Source organism: Bidens hawaiensis, unplaced genomic scaffold (assembly GCF_021521415.1).
Source record: "Bidens hawaiensis isolate Kalapana, Puna unplaced genomic scaffold, B.hawaiensis_p1.1 tig00000097_1, whole genome shotgun sequence".
NCBI lineage: Eukaryota > Viridiplantae > Streptophyta > Magnoliopsida > Asterales > Asteraceae > Bidens > Bidens hawaiensis.
Window position 1 is genome coordinate 8,512,591 of NW_027491017.1, and position 19,799 is coordinate 8,532,389.

General features: G+C 35.0%; 1 protein-coding gene across 1 annotated transcript; it reads left to right on the top strand.

Annotated features, from left to right (window-relative positions):
- The first annotated feature begins 4,829 nt into the window (after window positions 1–4,829).
- LOC143569842 (lysine-specific demethylase JMJ26-like) lies at window positions 4,830–10,606 on the top strand. The gene is made up of 13 exons (XM_077055672.1): window positions 4,830–4,997; window positions 6,234–6,361; window positions 6,812–6,908; window positions 6,992–7,127; window positions 7,748–7,799; window positions 7,871–8,402; window positions 8,540–8,818; window positions 8,924–9,127; window positions 9,190–9,262; window positions 9,331–9,416; window positions 9,495–9,614; window positions 9,690–9,993; window positions 10,068–10,606. The coding sequence occupies exons 1-13, from the start codon at window positions 4,830–4,832 to the stop codon at window positions 10,604–10,606; spliced, it is 2,718 nt and encodes a 905-aa protein (XP_076911787.1).
- The last annotated feature ends 9,193 nt before the right edge of the window (window positions 10,607–19,799 follow it).

Consider the following 19,799-nt stretch of genomic DNA (forward strand, 5'->3'; position numbering starts at 1 on the left):
TAACAAATCAGATTCTACGTTGTATTGCCAATTCAAGATCAACTGTCACTTCATTATGTATGCATACACTTACGCTATGAAGGACTTCATAAACCCCTCAATGGGTATAGCAATCCGCTGAAATTTCTTCCTCATTATAGCCTAAACATAGACGCATATCACATTTAGTTAAAGTTTTGAGTAGTGGTTTTCATCGTCCTATTAGTACCCCTAACACCTAAACCTCCCAGAACCTATAATTCTATTATAATGGGTAAGCTCTAACTCGTTGAATTTTTTTTATGTATCTTATGATAGAGTGATATCCTAAACTCATTACCATAATAATACTTATATTCCATGTGGCCGCATTCTTGCCTACCGTGTAGGTCAACATTTTTTCTCCTTCCTGGTATAAGATCACAATTTAATAATAAAAAAAAATTCTGGTCATGTACTCATTCAAAATTAATATTCCTTTCCGCGTATCCGTTTATGTTTACTTTGCAAAGACATATGTGTAATAAATAAAAAGTTATACCTATCTATGTTGCAAAGACATGTGTAATAAATAAAAAGTTATACCTATCTATGTTGCAAGTGACCATTCAGTTCATGTAAACCATTACTCAAATAATTCTTTCAAGAAAACCAACTTACTTCTTGCACCTCATTTGATTATCTCTCTAACTCCTACTCGTCATTTTTCTCTTCGAAATTCTTAGATGATAACTTTCGATTCCTTCATTTGCTACCTTCTAACACAATTCTTCAAACTTAGGAACTTATTTCTATATGATAGCCTAGATAACATTTCGAGGACAAAATTTCTTTAACAATGGGAGAATGTAACAACCCCAATTTAGGGCTTAAATTTTTTTTCTTTACTTATCTATTATTGTTATTATTATTATCTTTACTTAGTCTGCACAACTCAAGTTTCTTAGTTCATGTTAGCTTAGAACAAATTGTAGGACACACGACACAACAACACTAATACCCGACCATACTATAAGCAATTGGACTATGTGCCTGGAAGGCCCGATCCACATACTTTATATATCTTAATTGGACACGGACAAATAACAATGAACCCGAACCCAAATCATCTATATGTAACGTCTTTAACTAAATCGTTATCATCTAGCTTAATCTACGATTTAAACATCAAATTATATAATCCAACCCATATTGCAAACACCGAATGTTACAGTTATTAAACTATAGTAGATAGGAAATCCAAGGAATCATTATAAAGATCTTATGACATATTATTAAATAAACTAACCTACACAATTACCACAATTTTACCCAATATAAATATAAATCACCTATTTTGTATCCTACACTCTTCAAATCCATCAAACTCCCTGTTTCTACTCTTATTTAGTTGTTTTTCTTTTTCTAAGTTTATTTTAATTTAAATGTTTTACTTCCAAATATTTGCAAATCTTATCAAATCTTTGCAAATCTTAGAGATCCTTGGAAAATCTCCAGGAAATCACATAACCTCCTCTCTCTCACCCTCTCTTGATCGATTCCTTCCTTACCCAGGCTACCTCTCTCATTCGACCTTCACCTTCCCCAATCAACGTTCCATGTCATCTCCATAAATCAAGATCTTGATGCTGCAACCCCATCACAACCAGATTACAAATTGTTATAATTAATCTCTCATACGAATTCCAAATTCCGTACTTTGTCATCATCAGTTTAATCAACCCTGGCCTCAACTTCTCAAGGACAATATTGCACAATCAAGAACACAAGAAATCGGGTAAATAATCCTTGTGTATTGCTATGATCATTCCTTATTCGTCAATGATTCAATCTCAGTATTATGTTCATATTTTAATCCTAAAATCTCCAGCTTACCCTCCTCTATCTCACGGGTTTTCCCTCAGCAAAATACACCCCTTTGAAGCTCTAAAATATGTTGGAACAAGGCTACCAAAAGTCTCCTCAACCGCTTCAAAAAAAATCACGGTCTGTTGGTGAAACCTTATCGAGTTTCATAAGTTCTTGAGCCCTATTTTACTGTTCTTATGTCTGATCAATTGCCATCTTCTTAGCAGTGAAAAACCCTGTCGTTTGACTCTATACAAGAACTCCAGGATTTAAGTGGAAACAAATTATCATGTAAGTTACAATAATTATTCTTTGTTCAGCCCTTGAATTAACCATCCTATTGTTCTAATTTTGAGTATCAAATCCCAGCCTTAGACTTCTTACTCACAGATTGATAATCAAAAACAGAAGAGCCATCTCTTATGATTGATCAAGTTCTAGCATATTCACATTAGTTCACATTCAAGGTAATCCAAGAGCAAACCTTATATCTTGCAAAATCTTCGATTCTCTGAGTTTTTCTTCACTTACAAAAAAATACCAATGGTATTCTAGCCCCAATCTAGGCCTGGCGAACCCATGATTCATTCCCAGTTGCTGCTGAAAGTGACCAGTAAGAAGTTCCAGAAATTTTTGTTTAAATCGGTTAGCATATGAAAACTCTAAACTATGTAAGTTTGACATCCTATTGTTTCCATCTATGTTCTAACCCCTCAAAATTATTTTCAATGAAACTTAATGGCCCTTGTTAATCCTATCCTCGGACTACATCAGTCCCAAATCAGACCCATCTCTGTCTCAATCAAGGTAACTCTAAACCCGTTGTTGCAATCACCATTCTTGGTTGAAATATTCGTCTTTCACAAGGTTTTGTTCTAACCTCTCTACAATGTTATGACCACGTATTGCACAGAAGCTTTGGACCTCTTTTGAAGCCTCTTGAATCAGCTCCAATATTAGGTATCGATTCCTAACCCATTTACTCGTTTATTCCGCTTAAGATCATTTTTTTATACATGCACTAGGCACACGTGATATCATACATATAATACAAAAAAAAAGAGTAAGTATTCTAAGTTTGTATAACCTTTATAATCTGTTAAACATGATGTATGCATTATAATCATGCATACGCGGTTAAACCGTACGAATCATTAAAATACACTTATAATCAAACCCATGACCAAAAACAACGCAAAAGTTAACAAAAATATTATATAATATAACTTTCGCATAAAGTCCACTTAAAATTTATGTTTTTAGGAACAAGAATTTGTTTGTTTTGATTTACGCATTAAACACATGGCTACACTGAAAGTTTACATGAGTTAAAACCCGATACCTATCCAACCCATTTATTTTTCATACACATATTTTTATATGACTTGTTTTCATTGTACATGGCCTAATTTTAATTACGCAACCCATTCAAGTTGTTGTATATATTTATAATTTGTTTTTATGCAATAAATATCAAATATAGGTTAACCGAAACCAAATTCTTTAAATAAAATCTATATATATATATATATATATTTAAGATTTCCAACATATGAAAATGACATTGGAAGAAAATTTAGGAAGTATAATCTTTAACTTGTCCTTACACTTTTAACCGATTACATAACGTAAAACACTCAAAAAGATAGTTTCAAAATTTTTTACAAAAACCTTAGGCTATCTAGTAACATAAAATTCGAAATATGATTCTAAGTATAAAATAATAATCCACGCATTAGAACTGTGACTATGCGTTTACAACGCCAAATTTATAGAAACCGACAACACTGAGACTTACTTTTAAACATTGCATATTATTTAATCCCAATTATATATACATAAATCATTCTATAGAAACCCTTATTTTTCTATAAAGTACATTTTCTTTTATTCGAATAATTTCGCAAGACAAATCCCACAACATTTTATATAAGAAAACTTTGTAACCCATGTCACAATATGCAACCATAATCTCAAATAACATAAGAATATGCATAACCTTAACCAACTTAGGTCACTAGCACATATAATATGACACATATTAGTTTTAGTGACGTGCTACATGAATTTAGGAATGTCCATGAGTTGGAGCCGTTTCCCGAATGGCATACAAGATTCTCTAGCGTTTTTATTTTCACGCATACGCATAAACCCATGTGAGTTCATGCACTACCCTTTTTCTTAAATTTTTGGGTGGTTACATGCTTCTATATGTTTTTAAACTTATTGGTGTATTATTAATCAAGACTGATTTAGCTGACTTAAACAATCCCAGACTTTGTAGCACAATCATTAACTCCGAAAGGAGCCACGGGATATATGGGTAGTATTATCTCAATCATTAACTCCGAAAGGAGCCACGGGATATATGGGTAGTACTATCTGGGAGACCCCCGCACACAGTGGGCCTACATCATGGGACGACCACCCTCTGAATGATAAAATGTATATCTGTGACATATATCCGCGCCATTTGGAACTTATGTTGGGCAGACATAAGTGTAATTTGCCCCATAACAATAAGGAGTATGGGTAAGGGGTATTTATTTTAGATGTTCACGGGTTGTGGACACATGTTTGATTGTGAACTTGCTTAATGTGCACCATACTACTTAGATCATTTATATATATATATTCATAACTTAAACTCATGAACTCACCAACTTTTTAGTTGACTCAATTTTTTTAAGCATGTGTTCAGGTATTTTTATTTGGATATGGAGATTTAGAGTCTTAGACAAGAGTTCGCTTGGAGATAGAAGATCCTTTTAGAAGACTTATGTCGAACCGCAGAGCTTAACCTGAAGAAGCCGTACATTTTCACTTAATTAGATGGTAGTTGAATTTCTAGCTTCGTAGTTGTATTAGACATTTGATTGCAACTTTGACCTAGTATCTTAATATAAATTTGTTACCTTATTTCCGCTGTGTTTTGATTGGTATTCAATCATCACGTCCAGCCCTCTAGTCGGGGTGTGACAGTGCGTTTGCATGCGGCCGTTATGGAGAGGATCGACTCCATGGCGTATGATATTGCAAAGCTTCAATGGCTTGTGTGCTGGATGGTTGGGCGGGAGGTCGCCCGTCAGCGTGGTGAGGAGTACAGCCTACCGCCACACCATTTTGACGATGGGCCTAGCCATTCGGGAGCTGGCCACGATCACAGTGATGTTACTGCTTAGTTAGATCTCTGTTTTTTTATTTATACGAACTGATTGTATATATATTGACAATTTTAATTATATTGCTTGATAAATTTATTTTTTATTAGCCTTCTTAAAATATTGAATTCAACCTAACATAACACGATTTTTTTATTAAAAAAAGGTTGAAATTTAATAAAAAAAAGTTTACATACAAAAAAAAGACATTTTTCATTAACTTACTCATTAACACACACAACCGACTTATAAAATACAGAGCGGTAGGAGTGTGTACGAAACCGAAAAAACTGAATCGAATCCGAAAAAACCAAAAAAACCGAACCGAAAAAACCAAACCATATTAGAAACCAGCGGTTCGGTTTTGACCTTTAGCAAAAACCAAAATATTGGTTTTGGTTCGGTTTTGTATTTTGTAAAGAACCGAAAAACCGAACGGAACCAAAATAACCAAAAATTGAAATAACTATAATATCTTAACCGTAAGTCTGTAACCATTAAAGCAAAATCTACCAATGACTATTTGTTTAGTTTTAGCAATAACAAATATATTTGGTTTCTAGATATGGTTAATAACTAACAGTACTAGATTTTGATTTTAAATTTTGATTTTAAAAATGTATCTTTTATTAAATTTTAATATTTGAAGTCTAAATATTTAATATTCTATTAATCATTAATTTTAAAAAAATATCATGCCCAATTTTAATATCTTAGGTTATTTGCTCAAAAAGTTTTGGCTCGATTAGCAAAACTGAAAAACCGCATCAAAAACCGAACTGAACACGAAAACCAAAAACCAAAAACGGAAAAAACTGAAACCGAATGGTTTAAAAAAATCATTAAACCAAAAGTTTGATTTTTGGTTTGGTTTTAATCAAAATCCGTACCGAATCGCACCACGTACACCCGTAGAGAGAGCGGCATATTGGTCGGTGTCTAAAAAAAGAAGAAAGAAAAAAAGGAAGAGTAGAGAAGTTTGAATGAAAAAGTACGCATACAATAATAACATAACCCTTTAGTGTTCTTCCTGTTTCTCTGACTGAACACTTCACAACCAGTGAACAACAATGAAGTACACTCCTGTTAAATTAGAATCGTGTGAAAAAGCTAATTCATAGAGTAGAAAAAGGAAGCATGATGATGATTCTACTTCAGCCAAGGTGAAAGTTGAGAAACATTTGTACTTAATTTACGGCCTTAGAGTTTGTTGCTCATTTTAGTGTGTTTGATCATCTTTGGCAGGTTAGCAATGGATTTCACGAACAAAAATCATGGTGCCACCAATGTCGTAGTCGGGTTGATCGAGACCGTGTGCTTGACTGCATTTTATGTCGGTCCAAGAAGTATTGTGTCGCTTGTATCACTAAATGGTATTTTAAGAAATCACCTTAACAACAAAAGCAAGTGACGGTGTAAGGGTGTTGATCGGGTTTAGTTTTAAGGTTTTATATGTTTCAAAGTATAACCACAACCCGTCACCGCCCCTAATAACAATTGGGGGTTTAAATTTAAGGGGGTAGGAGTTATTCGGGTACGGTTGACCCCGGTTCGGGTTGGGTTAACTGGGTACGGGTAAAATAGACGGGCCTAGGTTTTAGGGCGACTCTTTTTGAGTAAAAAGTTCATACACAAGAACATGAAGAGTGACTTGGTAGTGGGGCCTATTTGTTTGTTTTGTTAACTATATTTAGTGAGAGATAGATATTAGAAAATAAACAGGTGGTGATAATGTGACAATATTTGTGTGTTTCCTTGGTGGGTGTTTTTGAAAAATGAGTGTTACGTTTTTAGGTACTAAAATTAATTGACATAATGTGTAGGTACCCCCACGTATCAGTAGAGGAGTTTGTTAAAGCGTGCCCCGTTTGTTGCAACAATTGCAACTGCAAAGCATGCTTGCGTGGATTTTCACCTAAAGTTGGTTACAACAACAAACACTTGTGGTATCATTATACGTGTTGTATAGCGTATAGTAACTAGTTCCTTAATTTTTTATGCAGGACACGCAGGCATATTCTTGTTCTGAATATAATAAAATAAATTACTCCAAACAAATCCTGCACAAAGTGTTCCCTCTTGTGAAAACACTGAATGAAGACCAAATGATTGAGGAGGATATAGAGGCTAAGCTTAAAGGTATTGTATTTTTGTAAGTTAGACCGAGTCAGACGAGGCATGAAACAAAACATCAAGGATAACAACATTAACCACACGAATAAAACCTAGAGTCAGTGTAACAAAGCATTTGCCTAAGATCATAAGTTGCATTCATCAGTCAAGTTCGGGCTAAAAAAATCATTAATTTGGTTAAGGTCAAAACGGGTCTGGGCTAAAATGAAGTTGGGTTGAAATGAGTCGCTTTAGGTAAAAAGAAGTACCAAAATCGGTTGAAATGAGTTAAAAATTATCATCAAGGCAGCTAAACGTTATTATGACAGCCAATAAATATTATAACCAGTGATTCCATTGAACAAAAAGAACTCACATTGATAACAAGTATTAAGCTTAACACACCAAGATTGACTACCAAATTGCTAGACAACAACCTGCACTGCCAGTAGCCAACAATCTGATAAACTTAGTGACCAGCAATTATCGGCATTAGGTTTCCAAAATTGGCACTTCGATTTCCATTTTGAACCTGCTTAAACCAACACTAGAAGTTAGACATGAGTGAAACTTATCCTCTAAATCCGATTTTAGTTGAATTGAAACAGTTATTTCTTTATTATAATTATAATTATCTCACTGGGCAGGTGCATCTGTATCAGAGTTAGAGTTAGAGTTACAGGATGCTGATGTATTTTGGTTAGTCATGTCATAAATATTTACTTAATTTTGTTTTATAAAGTGAATTTGCACATTTCTCTTTTATGCAGTGACCGTTGCGGATCATATTTCTTTAACTTATATAGAAGTTGTGCATGTGGATATGTTTTATGCCTTGTGTGTTGCCAAGAGTTGCGTGCTGGTCAAGTTAACAGTGGTGGATGGAAAGCCCGCATTAATGGTAGCATTCCTTGTCCACCAAAAGATATTGGTGGTTGTAATGACGGGACACTTGATTTGAAACGTGTAATGTGCGTTGATTGGGTTGTTAATATTCTTAAAAAAGCACAACGGGTGTACAATGTCAACAATGCTTATGATAATCCCCAAACTTGTATGGAATGCAATGCAAGTCGTTTGTATTCTTTGAGTGCTAAAGACATTCTACCTCAACATATGCAGCATTTCCAATTGCATTGGTCAAAAGGTGAGCCGATAATAGTCAATGATGTTGTTTCACCTTTTTCCGGGCTAAGCTGGGAGCCAATGGTTTTGTGGCGGGCTTTTCGTGACCTTAAAAAAAGTGGCAAGCATTCCGTCGATCATGAAGTGAAAGCAATCAACTGCTTGGATTGGAGTGAGGTCAGTATGTTAAGACTTATGTTGACCAGTCGGTTAGAGAGTTAGTTATATGACTAGTTCTCTAATTAATTATGGTCAGCATAAGTGAAAACACACACTAATATTATTATTTATTAACTATCACTCATAATATACAGGTGACTATTAGTTTTGGCAAGTTCTGTAAGGGTTACTCTGAAGGTCAAGTTAAAATGAAGCTGGAAGATTGGCAACCGCCTTGCTTATTATATCAAGGAGAATTGCCATGTCATTTTATTGAATTAATTAATCGTTTGCCTTTTCAAGATTATCATAATGGCTACCTTAATGTGGCTGTAAATTTGCCTGAGCTGTCATCAAAACCGGACATGGGTCCAAAGATGGATATTGCTTATGATGACTCTGTTACTAAGCTTCACTACGAAAAATCTGATACTGTATGGTTTTATTTTTTGTTTTTTTACTTAAAAAAATACATATCCTATATCTTTCTAATATCATAGCTGTTTTTACATAAAATATTTTAAATCATTATTTTGTAGGTGAATGTATTGACGCATACCAAAATAGTGAAACAAAAGCATGGCGATGAACATGAAGCTTTAGTTTGTGAAGCGGGCCCACAAAGAAACGAGGGAGGTGCTGAATGGGATATATTTAAGAGGCAAGATGTACCTAAATTAGAGGAGTATATAAGAAATCACTCAGCAGAGTTTAAGCGTACTGATCGTCTTCCAGTTGAGCAGGTACTTCAAAGCATTTGCCACAATGCGTTTGTTTTATAGCTTATGTGATTGTGATGACACAGATTTTTCACCCGATACATGATCAGACATTTTACCTTAACATAGAACATAAAAGGAAGCTGAAAGAGGAATTTGGTATGTCTTTCACACGCTTATTTCCAATTGCTTGTCATGTATTCATCACACCTTTTTATGATGATTAGGAATCGAACCGTGGACCTTCAAACAAAAACTGGGTGATGTAGTTTTTATACCTGCTGGTTGTCCTTATCAAGTTAAAAATTTGAAGGTCGGAATATATATGTATCACATATGTTATTAACTTGTAAAACACTCTTTGTTTGCTAACAAAATTTCCTCCTTACAGTCAAGCACGAAGGTTGAACTCAACTTTACTTCACCTGAAAGTCTTGGTGAATGCATCCGCTTACAAAAAGAACTGTGTATACTTCCCGAAAATCACAGGGCCAAACAACAAAAACTAAATGTAAAGTATCTGAAAATTTTCTGCACGTAAATTTCTCATTGAATAAATCAAGAAACTGATTTTTATGTTGTATAGATCGGGAAAATGCTGATTTATGCATTAGACCACGCGGTAGCAGAATTGTCCGGGAGTATGGATTTAGATAGTCCCACTAATGATCTTCATGATCAATCCACGGTAGCAGAATCGTCAAGGTTTATGGATTCAAATGGTCCCACTGATGATCTTAATGATCAATCCACGGTAGCAGAAGCGTCACGGTTTATGGATTCAAATGGTCCCACTGATGATCTTAATGATCAATCCACGGTAGCAGAATCGTCAGGGTTTATGGATTCAAATGGTCCCACTGATGTTCTTCATGATCAATCCATACAGGGTATGCAAACTGCGACACTAACAGCCTAAATAATGTGTTTTCATTCGCATTACGTATTATTGTATGCAACTTAGTTGAAGCAGGAATATCAACAGGAATGTGGCGAGGGAATGCTGTCGGACAAGCAGCAAAAGAGATACTAATGGCGGTTGAGCACAGCTATCCGGACACATTCCAAGGGTTACAAATACTTCCAAAACCTTACTGGCTTTCCAATTTGAAAGAACTGCATGATTTCATTAAACGTTTTATAGAATTATCCGTGCATGCATTGACAGAAGATCAGCTCGCTAGCCTCGAGACTGATTTGAAATTTTTTGAAGATTTTGGATTCAATCTCTCGTGGGTCCGTGACAGGCTAAACATGGTAAAAAAACTGAAATTTGGAAATGACCCGTTGAGACAAGAGTTGTTGATTCTAGAAGAATCTTTAAATCTTTTACGTATGGAGTTGATCGAAGCAAATGCAAGGTTTGAGAAGGTTACAAAGGCCCGGGACAAGAAGGCACTTGAGGTGGCACATAAGTTTGGAGCTGAATATGATGCCGTGTTAAATGGCAATCTTGGCTTCGGGTTGTTGCTCGAGTATCATGAGGATTTTAAATATCTATAGGCATAGTGGTTTCGACTTTAGAGAATTACTTTATATATGGTTTTTTGTACTTTATATAATTTGTAAATTAGACGGGTTGGGTTGGACAGGGTCACATGTCAGAACGAGTTCGGGTCAAAAAGGGTTGTTTTGAAAAACTTTCAAAACCTGTACCAGTGTACCACCCACTCTGACATGTTACCTACTAGTTTATTCCATCCCCATTCTCTACCGGAGCATGTGCAATCTTTATATGCAACTTTTTTCACTGTAACACCATTTAACATGGTCATTTTCATAGAAAAAATAGAGGATATAACTGATGGATTAATCCAATTCGAGAAGGATTAGGTCTCCGATTAAAAAGGTATAAAACCCCTTATTTTGATAAACATAAACATGCATATCTCTGAACTTAAAAATAAAGTACTTAAATAAACATGATTAGCTGCAGTAACTCCTAAATCTTCTCTTTTCATTTTCCCACTACCCTTCTTCCTCATTAACTGCCTTGACCCATTTGATCTAGCCTCCATATTGGAGTTACGCCCAGGATTTGTAGCACATTTTCTCAAAGAAAATATTATTTGCTTACTAGGTAATACGTTGCAAGTCAAGTGGTGATGTGTTATGGATGTATAATGATTGTTTTGTATTTATAAAGTCTTGTATAGTAGCACATTTTCTCAAAGAAAATATTATTTGCGTACTAGGTAACACGTTGCAAGTCAAGTGGTGATGTGTGATGGATGTATAATGATTGTTTTGTATTTAGAAAGTTTTTTTTATATAAGGGTGATGGGAGTACCTTCGGGCAACTCAATTGGGTACTGTGGGTACTTTGGGAACACCACCACAAAAGAATCGGGAAGGAAGTTTGGGTTCACGAACTTGAAAGTGTTATGGATGTTTTGTGTTAATTAGTAAATTGGATACTCTGGGTTGTTTAGGAACACTGTCATAAATGAATCGAGTACCTTTAGTTAGTTTGAGATAAAAATAAGGTGCAACTCATTGGTTATGATTCACACATTTTAAAATATTTGTGAATGGGCCTATTATTATAAAGGTATAAATTAATATAAAATGTGTATACTTTATAGGTATTCAAACATTTTAAAATATTTGTGATGATAATGATATATAAATGGGATAATGACAACAACATTTCTTGACGAATCTATTCAAACCAAAAATATCATAAATGGTCACTTTCTAAACTGTTGGATTCAACATATTAGAACTGACATCCGACAAATCTATTTGACACCCTTCCGTTTTTGAACCAACCACATCTAGACACGTATACACTTAAACGTTTGACCATAAATCTATTTCGTCAGGCTTCATATCTATTATGCCAGGCCTCATCTCTATTCTCCCAGTCTTCATATCTATCCTGTCGAGGCCGACGGAATAATATTACATACGAAAATGAAGCCAGACGGAATAGATACAAAATATGCTTGAGAGAATGTAGGAAGCAACCAAGCTTTTTAAAGGTTTCGTTTGTATATATTTAAGAAGGAGCCATCTTGTTCCAGGCCTCTTTAGCCTTCTCAAGCCTCGCTTGTGCTTCGAGGAACTCGAGAGATTTAAAAATGCATCTAGAGTCACCATCTCCCGCCTCAATGGGTCATTTCCAAATTTGAGATTTAGCACCATATCTAGCTTGTCACGAACCCACGATAGATTGAACCCAAAGTTTTCAAAATAACTTAAATCCCCCTCGAAGCTAGCGAGATGATATTCCTCCAGCACATGGACATGTATTTCTTGAAAAAATTTAATGAAATTATGTAGGTCTTTCAAAGTGGTCAGCCAGTAAGGCTTTTGAGTGATTTAAGGTCCTTGAAATGTTTCTGGATACCAGTGCTCAACCGCCTGTAAAATCTCTTTTGCTGGCTACCGGACAGCATGCCCGCGCCACAATCCGTCTGTTATACTTGGATCTTCTAATTTAAATGTTGCAGTTTGCATGCTAAAGAGATTACCACTGAGATAGGCTCTTTAGGTGATAAGAGAAATAGGCCTGATAGCAAACACAGGCTCAACGTAAAGGTGGCTAAAGAAAGGAAGCCCAAAAGAGAGTAACCAAAACACCTCCCAAATTAACTAAACGAAATCAAAGGTTCTAGAAGGATTAAAGACCGTTCCATTCGATCTAAACAAGTGGTAGCACCAACCCAAAACAAAGGGTTAGAACAACACATGTGTCCAGCCATATTGTTGGAATGGATGGAGCCTAAGTTAAAGAGAACAATGGCTCCAAAAGAAAACTCCTAGGTCGAGAACCAACATCCAATTGAAGTTTAAGGTGGATCACGCAAGAGGTCACGACAGAGGTAGAATAAAGACTTATTGCGAGTCCATTGTACTCGTCATAAATAACGAGCACAATGGACCGGAGGACTTGAAGAGCCTACACTAAATAGGGGCTCACAAAACGACCCATGTAAGAAGAATATATATGACCCAAGGAGAACATCCCATAAAAGCCCAATAAAGGAAGGAAAAAAGAAAGAATAAAGGAAGAGTCAAGTCACATCATAGCTGGAGGAGATACTGTTTCCTGTTCCTGGCCTGGGTGAAAGGCTCATGAAGCCTGTCTCCTGGACCCAGTTAAAGATATAATGGATACAAGGGGGAAAAGGAAGACTCGGTAAGGAAACAAAGGGACAGGAAGGGAATAGCCCTTCACCTAGGATTTCAATATTACACCCCATGAACTAAACTCCCATTCTCTCCTATAAGAGAGGAGGGATGAGAAACTTGTAAAGGGGCAGAAATACATCATTAAAAATTATACACTTGAATCACACACTAGATTAACCATTCTACAAGCACTCTCTAACCCGTGAATTCATCATGGGTTCCAATATTGGCGCCATCTGTGGGACTTACGTGATTGAAAGTCTCACCAAAACCTTGAAAGAAGAATGTATGATCATAGCCTAAAGGGAATGCCACTACCTTTTCCTTCCGGCTCAGGCGACGACCACCATCAAATACATCGCCGCCGCTGCTGTCTCACTGGCAAAAGGTTATTGGTGTTGTCCTTCCGCTGCTTTTATAAACAAGCACAACCCAGTTCAGATTCTCCGGCATTTTTCCATTGTCGGAATCTTTTTCCCACTTTTCAAAATATTCCATGAAGTCAAGAATCTTGAAATATTCTCCGGCGAGTCTTGAAAAGTCAAGAATCTTGAAATACTCTCTAGAGAGCATGCATCAAAGAACAAAAGCGAGAAGAAAATGGCAAACACCTACATGATATTTAGATGTACACATGTCTAATCGGCAAAATCGGGGAGCAAAGTGGCTCAACTTTGAGCCCCTTCTACTCATGTTTGAGTCCTTTCAGCTCATTTTTGAGCCTCATTCGCTCACGTTCAAGCCTATTTAGCTCAAGACAACTAGTCTTCTACTGCGACTCCGTCCAAAGGAACAACCAAACATTGCCGATGTTTTCGAAGATTTTCTATAACGATTGACTCCGGAAACACTTCGCTGGACGCTCCACTCCTAATGAAAATAGTCGGTTTGTCCTCTTCATTATGTTTACATTACTTTGGCATGCAATATAGGTTATTAGAATTGGTTTATTTCAAAATCGAAGCTCGAAGTTCCACCAAAACATCAGAGTATGAATTTCTAAAAATGAGAATAAAACAAAAAATAAAAGATAAAATAATGATATATATATATATATATATATATATATATATATATATATATATATATATAAACATCATTATCTCTCTCTTTTGGTGAAAAAGGAGAAAAAATCAATAATGGTGGTACTTAAGGGTGAAGGTCTTTTATAGGGAAACTCAAGTATATTGGTTAAGCTACTATATAAATATAATGTATTATTTAATTGTCATAAACATGTACACAAATTTTAAAAATAAACATAAAAGTCTTTTGAAAAAACTATGATACATGCTTCTGTTTTATAATCAAGGTGAAATAAGGTTTAAGAAAAAGTTTTGTACAAAAAACATTACTTTAATCTTCATTTGTTGCAAAATGGGAAACATGGCACATGGGTTGTTAAAAATAATAATAAAAATATTATCCAAGTGTGTTTAATTCCCCAAAACATAAGCTTCACGTTTTTCTAAAGCGGGAAAAGTGATGAGAAATGATGCTTTTAAAAAAGAAAAAAGGTGATGTGACTCTACATACACACATGCACCAGTTTTTAACCTTTTGGGTTAAATTCTGCATGTGTTTTGCATTATTTAAATATTGTTTTGATATTACATTATTTAAATAATGTTTTCTTGGTCAAGTCAACAATGAGACCCTCATTGACGAATCCTTTGATAAAGAAGCCCCTTACGAAACAATCTCTCTTGAACGAACCCCCTCCTACAGTGAATCATTCATAACAAGGTCCCCTGCTGAACCATCTCCTGAGAATGAAGCCCCCCTACTAAATAATTGCTTCAGAACAAGGTCCCCTACTGAACCATCTCCTCAGAATGAAACCCCCTACTAAACAATTGCTTCAGAACAAGGTTCCCTACTCAACCATCTCCTTAGAATGAAGCCCCCCCACTAAAGAATTGCTTCATAACAAGGCCCCTTACTGAATAATTCCTTCAGAATGAAGCCCCATACTTAACAATTACTTCATAACAAAGCCCCCTTACTAAATAACCCCTTTAGAGTGAAGCCCCCTATTGAACCATTGCTCCAGAACAAAGCCCCTTTTTGAATAATCCCTTCAGAATGAAGCCCCCTACTAAACAATTGCTCCAGAACAAAGCCCCTTACGGAACCATTCCTTCAGAATGGACCCCCTTACCAAACTATACCTTCAGAACAAGAGAACGAAGACTCTTCTTGCAACATCTCATATTGCAAGATTTTCCTTCAAGAAAGTATAATCCCCTTCCATTGGACCGAGAAGCCCCTTCCGTGAGGAAGGAGAACCTTCTACAACAACATTTTGCATTACAAGAGTTTTGTTCGAATAAGAAGAATACCCCTCCGAAGGATGAAATGTTTGAAGGTATTTACTGCCATCAAATCTCTTTGCTACATCAACAACATCCCACACTACAAGAGTTTTCTATGAGGTAGAGAAATCCATGTCCAATAGATGCCACATGTGAAAGGTCTATTCCATTCAGAAGGAACCCCCGTCCTACACCAATATGGAGCTGGGAAACTATTTGACATGCACCATTGTGTCATGGTTTTTTGCCATTGAAGTGTCTTTAATACGATTATGCGGATTCCACGATGGTTTTGCTCGATTCACACGGGGTCTTGTTTCAACTTTCCATATCACCGGAATCTTTTCCAAAGAAGAAGATCCATGTCCAAGATTTTTCTCTCAAGAAAAATATCCCCTTTCCAATAAAGGTGGTATTGGAAAAGTCCTTTCCAAGAGGAAGGAAAGCCTTTGACAGCAACACCTAATCTTTTAAGAGTTATCCTTTTAAAGAAGAAGAGTCCCCTTATTCCAAAGGGTGACAAGGTCTCTATAGAAGGAAAAAGCCTCACGTAGTACATTCCAAGAATTTTCCATGGGGAAGAAACTTCCATATCCATATTATCTTTTATAATAAGGGAATGAGCCCTTTCCATCATCCTTCATGTGTAAGAATTCTAACATGTATTAAAACTAATTATGCTTTTATATTTATGACTAACAAACATAATTGGTCGATCATTACTTATAATTCCTCTAGGTGTGATAAAGACCTCTTTAAGAGGCATAATACTTATAATTCTCCCAGATTGGATAAAGCCCTCTTTAAGAGGCACAATACTTATAATTCCCCTAGATGAGATAAAGCCCTCCTTAAGATGCACAATACTTATAATTCCTCCAGATGGGATAAAACCCTCTTTAAGAGGCACAATACTTATAATTTCTCCTAGATGGGATAAATCTCTCTTTAAGAGGCACAACACTTATAATTCCCCCAAATGGGAAAATGACATCAATTCTCCTTCACAAGTGTGAAAGGAAGGCCCAACTGAGGGGCTTGGATCCATATACAAAAATTGTCCCATCCATGGGGCTCAATACTTATAATTTCCCAAGAGGAATAGCCCCATTCATGAGGCTCAATACTTATAACTTCCCCAGAAAAATAGCTCAATCCACGAGGCTCAATACTTATAATTTCCCCAGATTAATAGCCCCATCAATGAGGCTCAATACTTATAATTATCCCAGAGAAATAGCTCCATCCATGAGACTCAATACTGATAATTTCCCTAGAAGAAAATAGCCCCATCCATGAGGCTCAATACTTATAATTTCCAAAGAGGAAAGTAGCCCATTCTAAAAGGCAAAAAACTTACATTCCCCCAAAGTGGGATATGGCCCCTTATAGGGAGCTCACGACTTACATATTTCCCACTAAATGGGACACCATACATATACGCCTTCCCCTAGCATCTTTAAACTGATTGTTCATATTAACTGACAAGACCTTGCAGAAGAAATACATAGAAAGAATTTGAAGCATCATGATTAATGTTGATGGTTTGATATATTTTCAACATATATTATCACGTTGAAATTGTTTATATCCTCGCTTCTATTTCCAATACTAATAAAGCAAGAATAACATAGTTACCCCAAAAAGAAAACTTAACATTGTATTGGTTACGTTAAAGAAACTTGGGCTTAAAGTATAAATAATTAGCATAAGGGGCGGAAGAACTTTAAGAGATAATTCAAGGACTGGGTGTAACAACTCGGGTTTTCAAACTATTGTTTTGTATCTGTTACCCGAACCGCTTTTATGTTCGGGTTATTTTACAAATAACAATATTGAGTAAATTAATTTTTATTATAATATTGTTTAATTATTTATATATTATGTTTATAACTTATACATTATGGCAATTTTTGCCCAAAACTATACTTTTACCCCCTTTTGTTTACATCTTTATACTTGAGGGATCTATTTGCAAATCTGTTATAAAATATATTATCCAAACCCATTAACCACCTACCCATACCCGTATACCTATCCAGACACCCGGACCGTGATCCGAATTCCTTACTTGATCAATAATCTTCATTGTATATTAGGAATTGATTTGTTTAGATCGTTTATACGCGTAAAACAAACCTCACCAACGTAAATAATTATGAAACTATGATCAATGTGATTCGATGATTATTCAATTAACTCGTAAATCATAAACATATTAAACGTCGATGATTATTCAATTAATCCTCCCTGCAACATCATCAAACCATCGCGAACCAAACCCCTATACGTAATTGCATTATAAGAAGCGCCTGGGTGTGTTCTTGATCTGTTTACGGCCACGGCTATGTTATCCGGGTTCATCATCATTGCAGCATCATTGGAGGTAATTAATACATGTAGCTAATTCGTTTTTCATCCACTTTCGTTAACCCTAACTTTAATTAAACAAAAAACAACATTTGGATCAGTTGCAAATTCTAGGGTTTATATCAATTTGAGGGATCAGGTGGTTTCTACATATATTAATTCGTTTTGGTTTAATATCCAATTGATATGTTGGAGCGATTGGTTGGGTCTGTGTGTTGTGATCTTGGTGGTCGTGGGTTCGAACCCGGCCACCCGAATTTGTATGTTTCTATTATCTTATTTAGTTTTTATTAATTATATAGTTAATTTTAATAAATGAATAAATTAGATTATTTATTAGATAAACTTTATTTTATTAAAACCGATGTTTTGGGGTTATGTTTCTTGTCGGGTTAAAAGCTTTCGTATACGTATATATATATATATGTGTGTGTGTGTGTGTGTGTTACGTTTTAAAAATTTAATTTATTTATAAACCTAAACCATCATTGAGGGATTTTGACGTTGAACGTTTTTGCAAACTTTTATCTTCATTGTATATGTAATATTTGTTTTTAAATAATAAGTATGATAAACGTATTATAAATTCCAGCTATATTTTTACCGCAAGTAGTTGTTAAAATGATTTAAAATAGACTAATTGTTTATATTATAACTTACCACATATAATATAATTATTTACACATTTATTTACCTAAATTATTTATTTAATACGATACATATTATATTTAATTAGTTACGCATTATTATTAAGTTAATTTATTTTTATATGCATAAACATTTATTTATTATATTATATCGCAACTCATATTTAATTATTCAAATTAATTAGTTATAAAATTATCATATGATTATTGTATTCAATTTAACGGTATTTCTTAAATAATAAAATTATTGTTTCCTATGATTTAATGATAAACTATCATCTTGTTTTTACAATAGTGATAACGATAGAAACTCATCGATCAATCAATAACATTACCATCCCAAATCTAATCCAAATTATATCGAAATATTAATTCATTAAATTATGTTATATCAGTTATAATTAATTTATATTATTATACATTTAACTAGGAATCCTTGGCGGTATATCCCGAAGGGTTTACCTTTCTCATCATCTTCATTTGTATTTCGTTTATTCGATCAGGTGAGTAATCACTCCCCTATTTTTACTTGTTTTTAAATATTTTGGGGACACCTGCGTACCAACTATCAAATTACTTACACTATTATTTCTCAAATGCAAACTGTGATCTTTGTGTTGTGTATCAATTGAACGACTACTTGGTATTTGTTATATGCTTACGTGTTTACGGTTTTTATGGTTGGTGATATCTCATCCTCATCCTCATACTCATCTACGTAGTATGATCACATGACCGTCGTAGTGGCCGAAGCCCGATCGCATTGGCAATGGTTTCACCAATACTCATTGCTTGCTTAACGATTTCATTGTTCATACTCACAGATAACAGTTTTGCCTATTTTTATTCATTCATTTATATCATTATATATTATCATTTTTGGTTTGTGTCAAAACTGGTGATCCACTCACTCAACATGTGTTGTTGGCAAATATATACTTTGTACGCAGTTGCAGGTTATAGATATGGACTGCTTATCGAACTGAAGCTCACGTAGAGATAACTTTAGGATAATTAACATATACAAGAATGGTTGGTTTTGTATTTGTAATTTCTTTTATTTTTGGTTGTATTTAAATTTTGTTTGATAATAAATAAATTAATTAGATATTGTCGCTTTATATTTTCATGATTGTACCTTGAGAGCTGTGGCAATCAGCTCACGCCCCGGCATTTCCACCGTAGGTTGGGGTGTGACATTGGGCCTGTTCTATGGGATGAATTTAG

What these genes read in the sequence shown, in the direction of transcription:
- LOC143569842 (XM_077055672.1), top strand. Translation starts at nt 4,830, where the DNA reads ATGGAGAGGATCGACTCCATGGCGTATGATATTGCAAAGCTTCAATGG. An exon ending in CTGGCCACGATCACAGTGAT is followed by an intron (nt 4,998 to 6,233) that starts GTTACTGCTTAG and finishes CATCTTTGGCAG; the next exon opens with GTTAGCAATGGATTTCACGA. An exon ending in ACTACGAAAAATCTGATACT is followed by an intron (nt 8,819 to 8,923) that starts GTATGGTTTTAT and finishes ATTATTTTGTAG; the next exon opens with GTGAATGTATTGACGCATAC.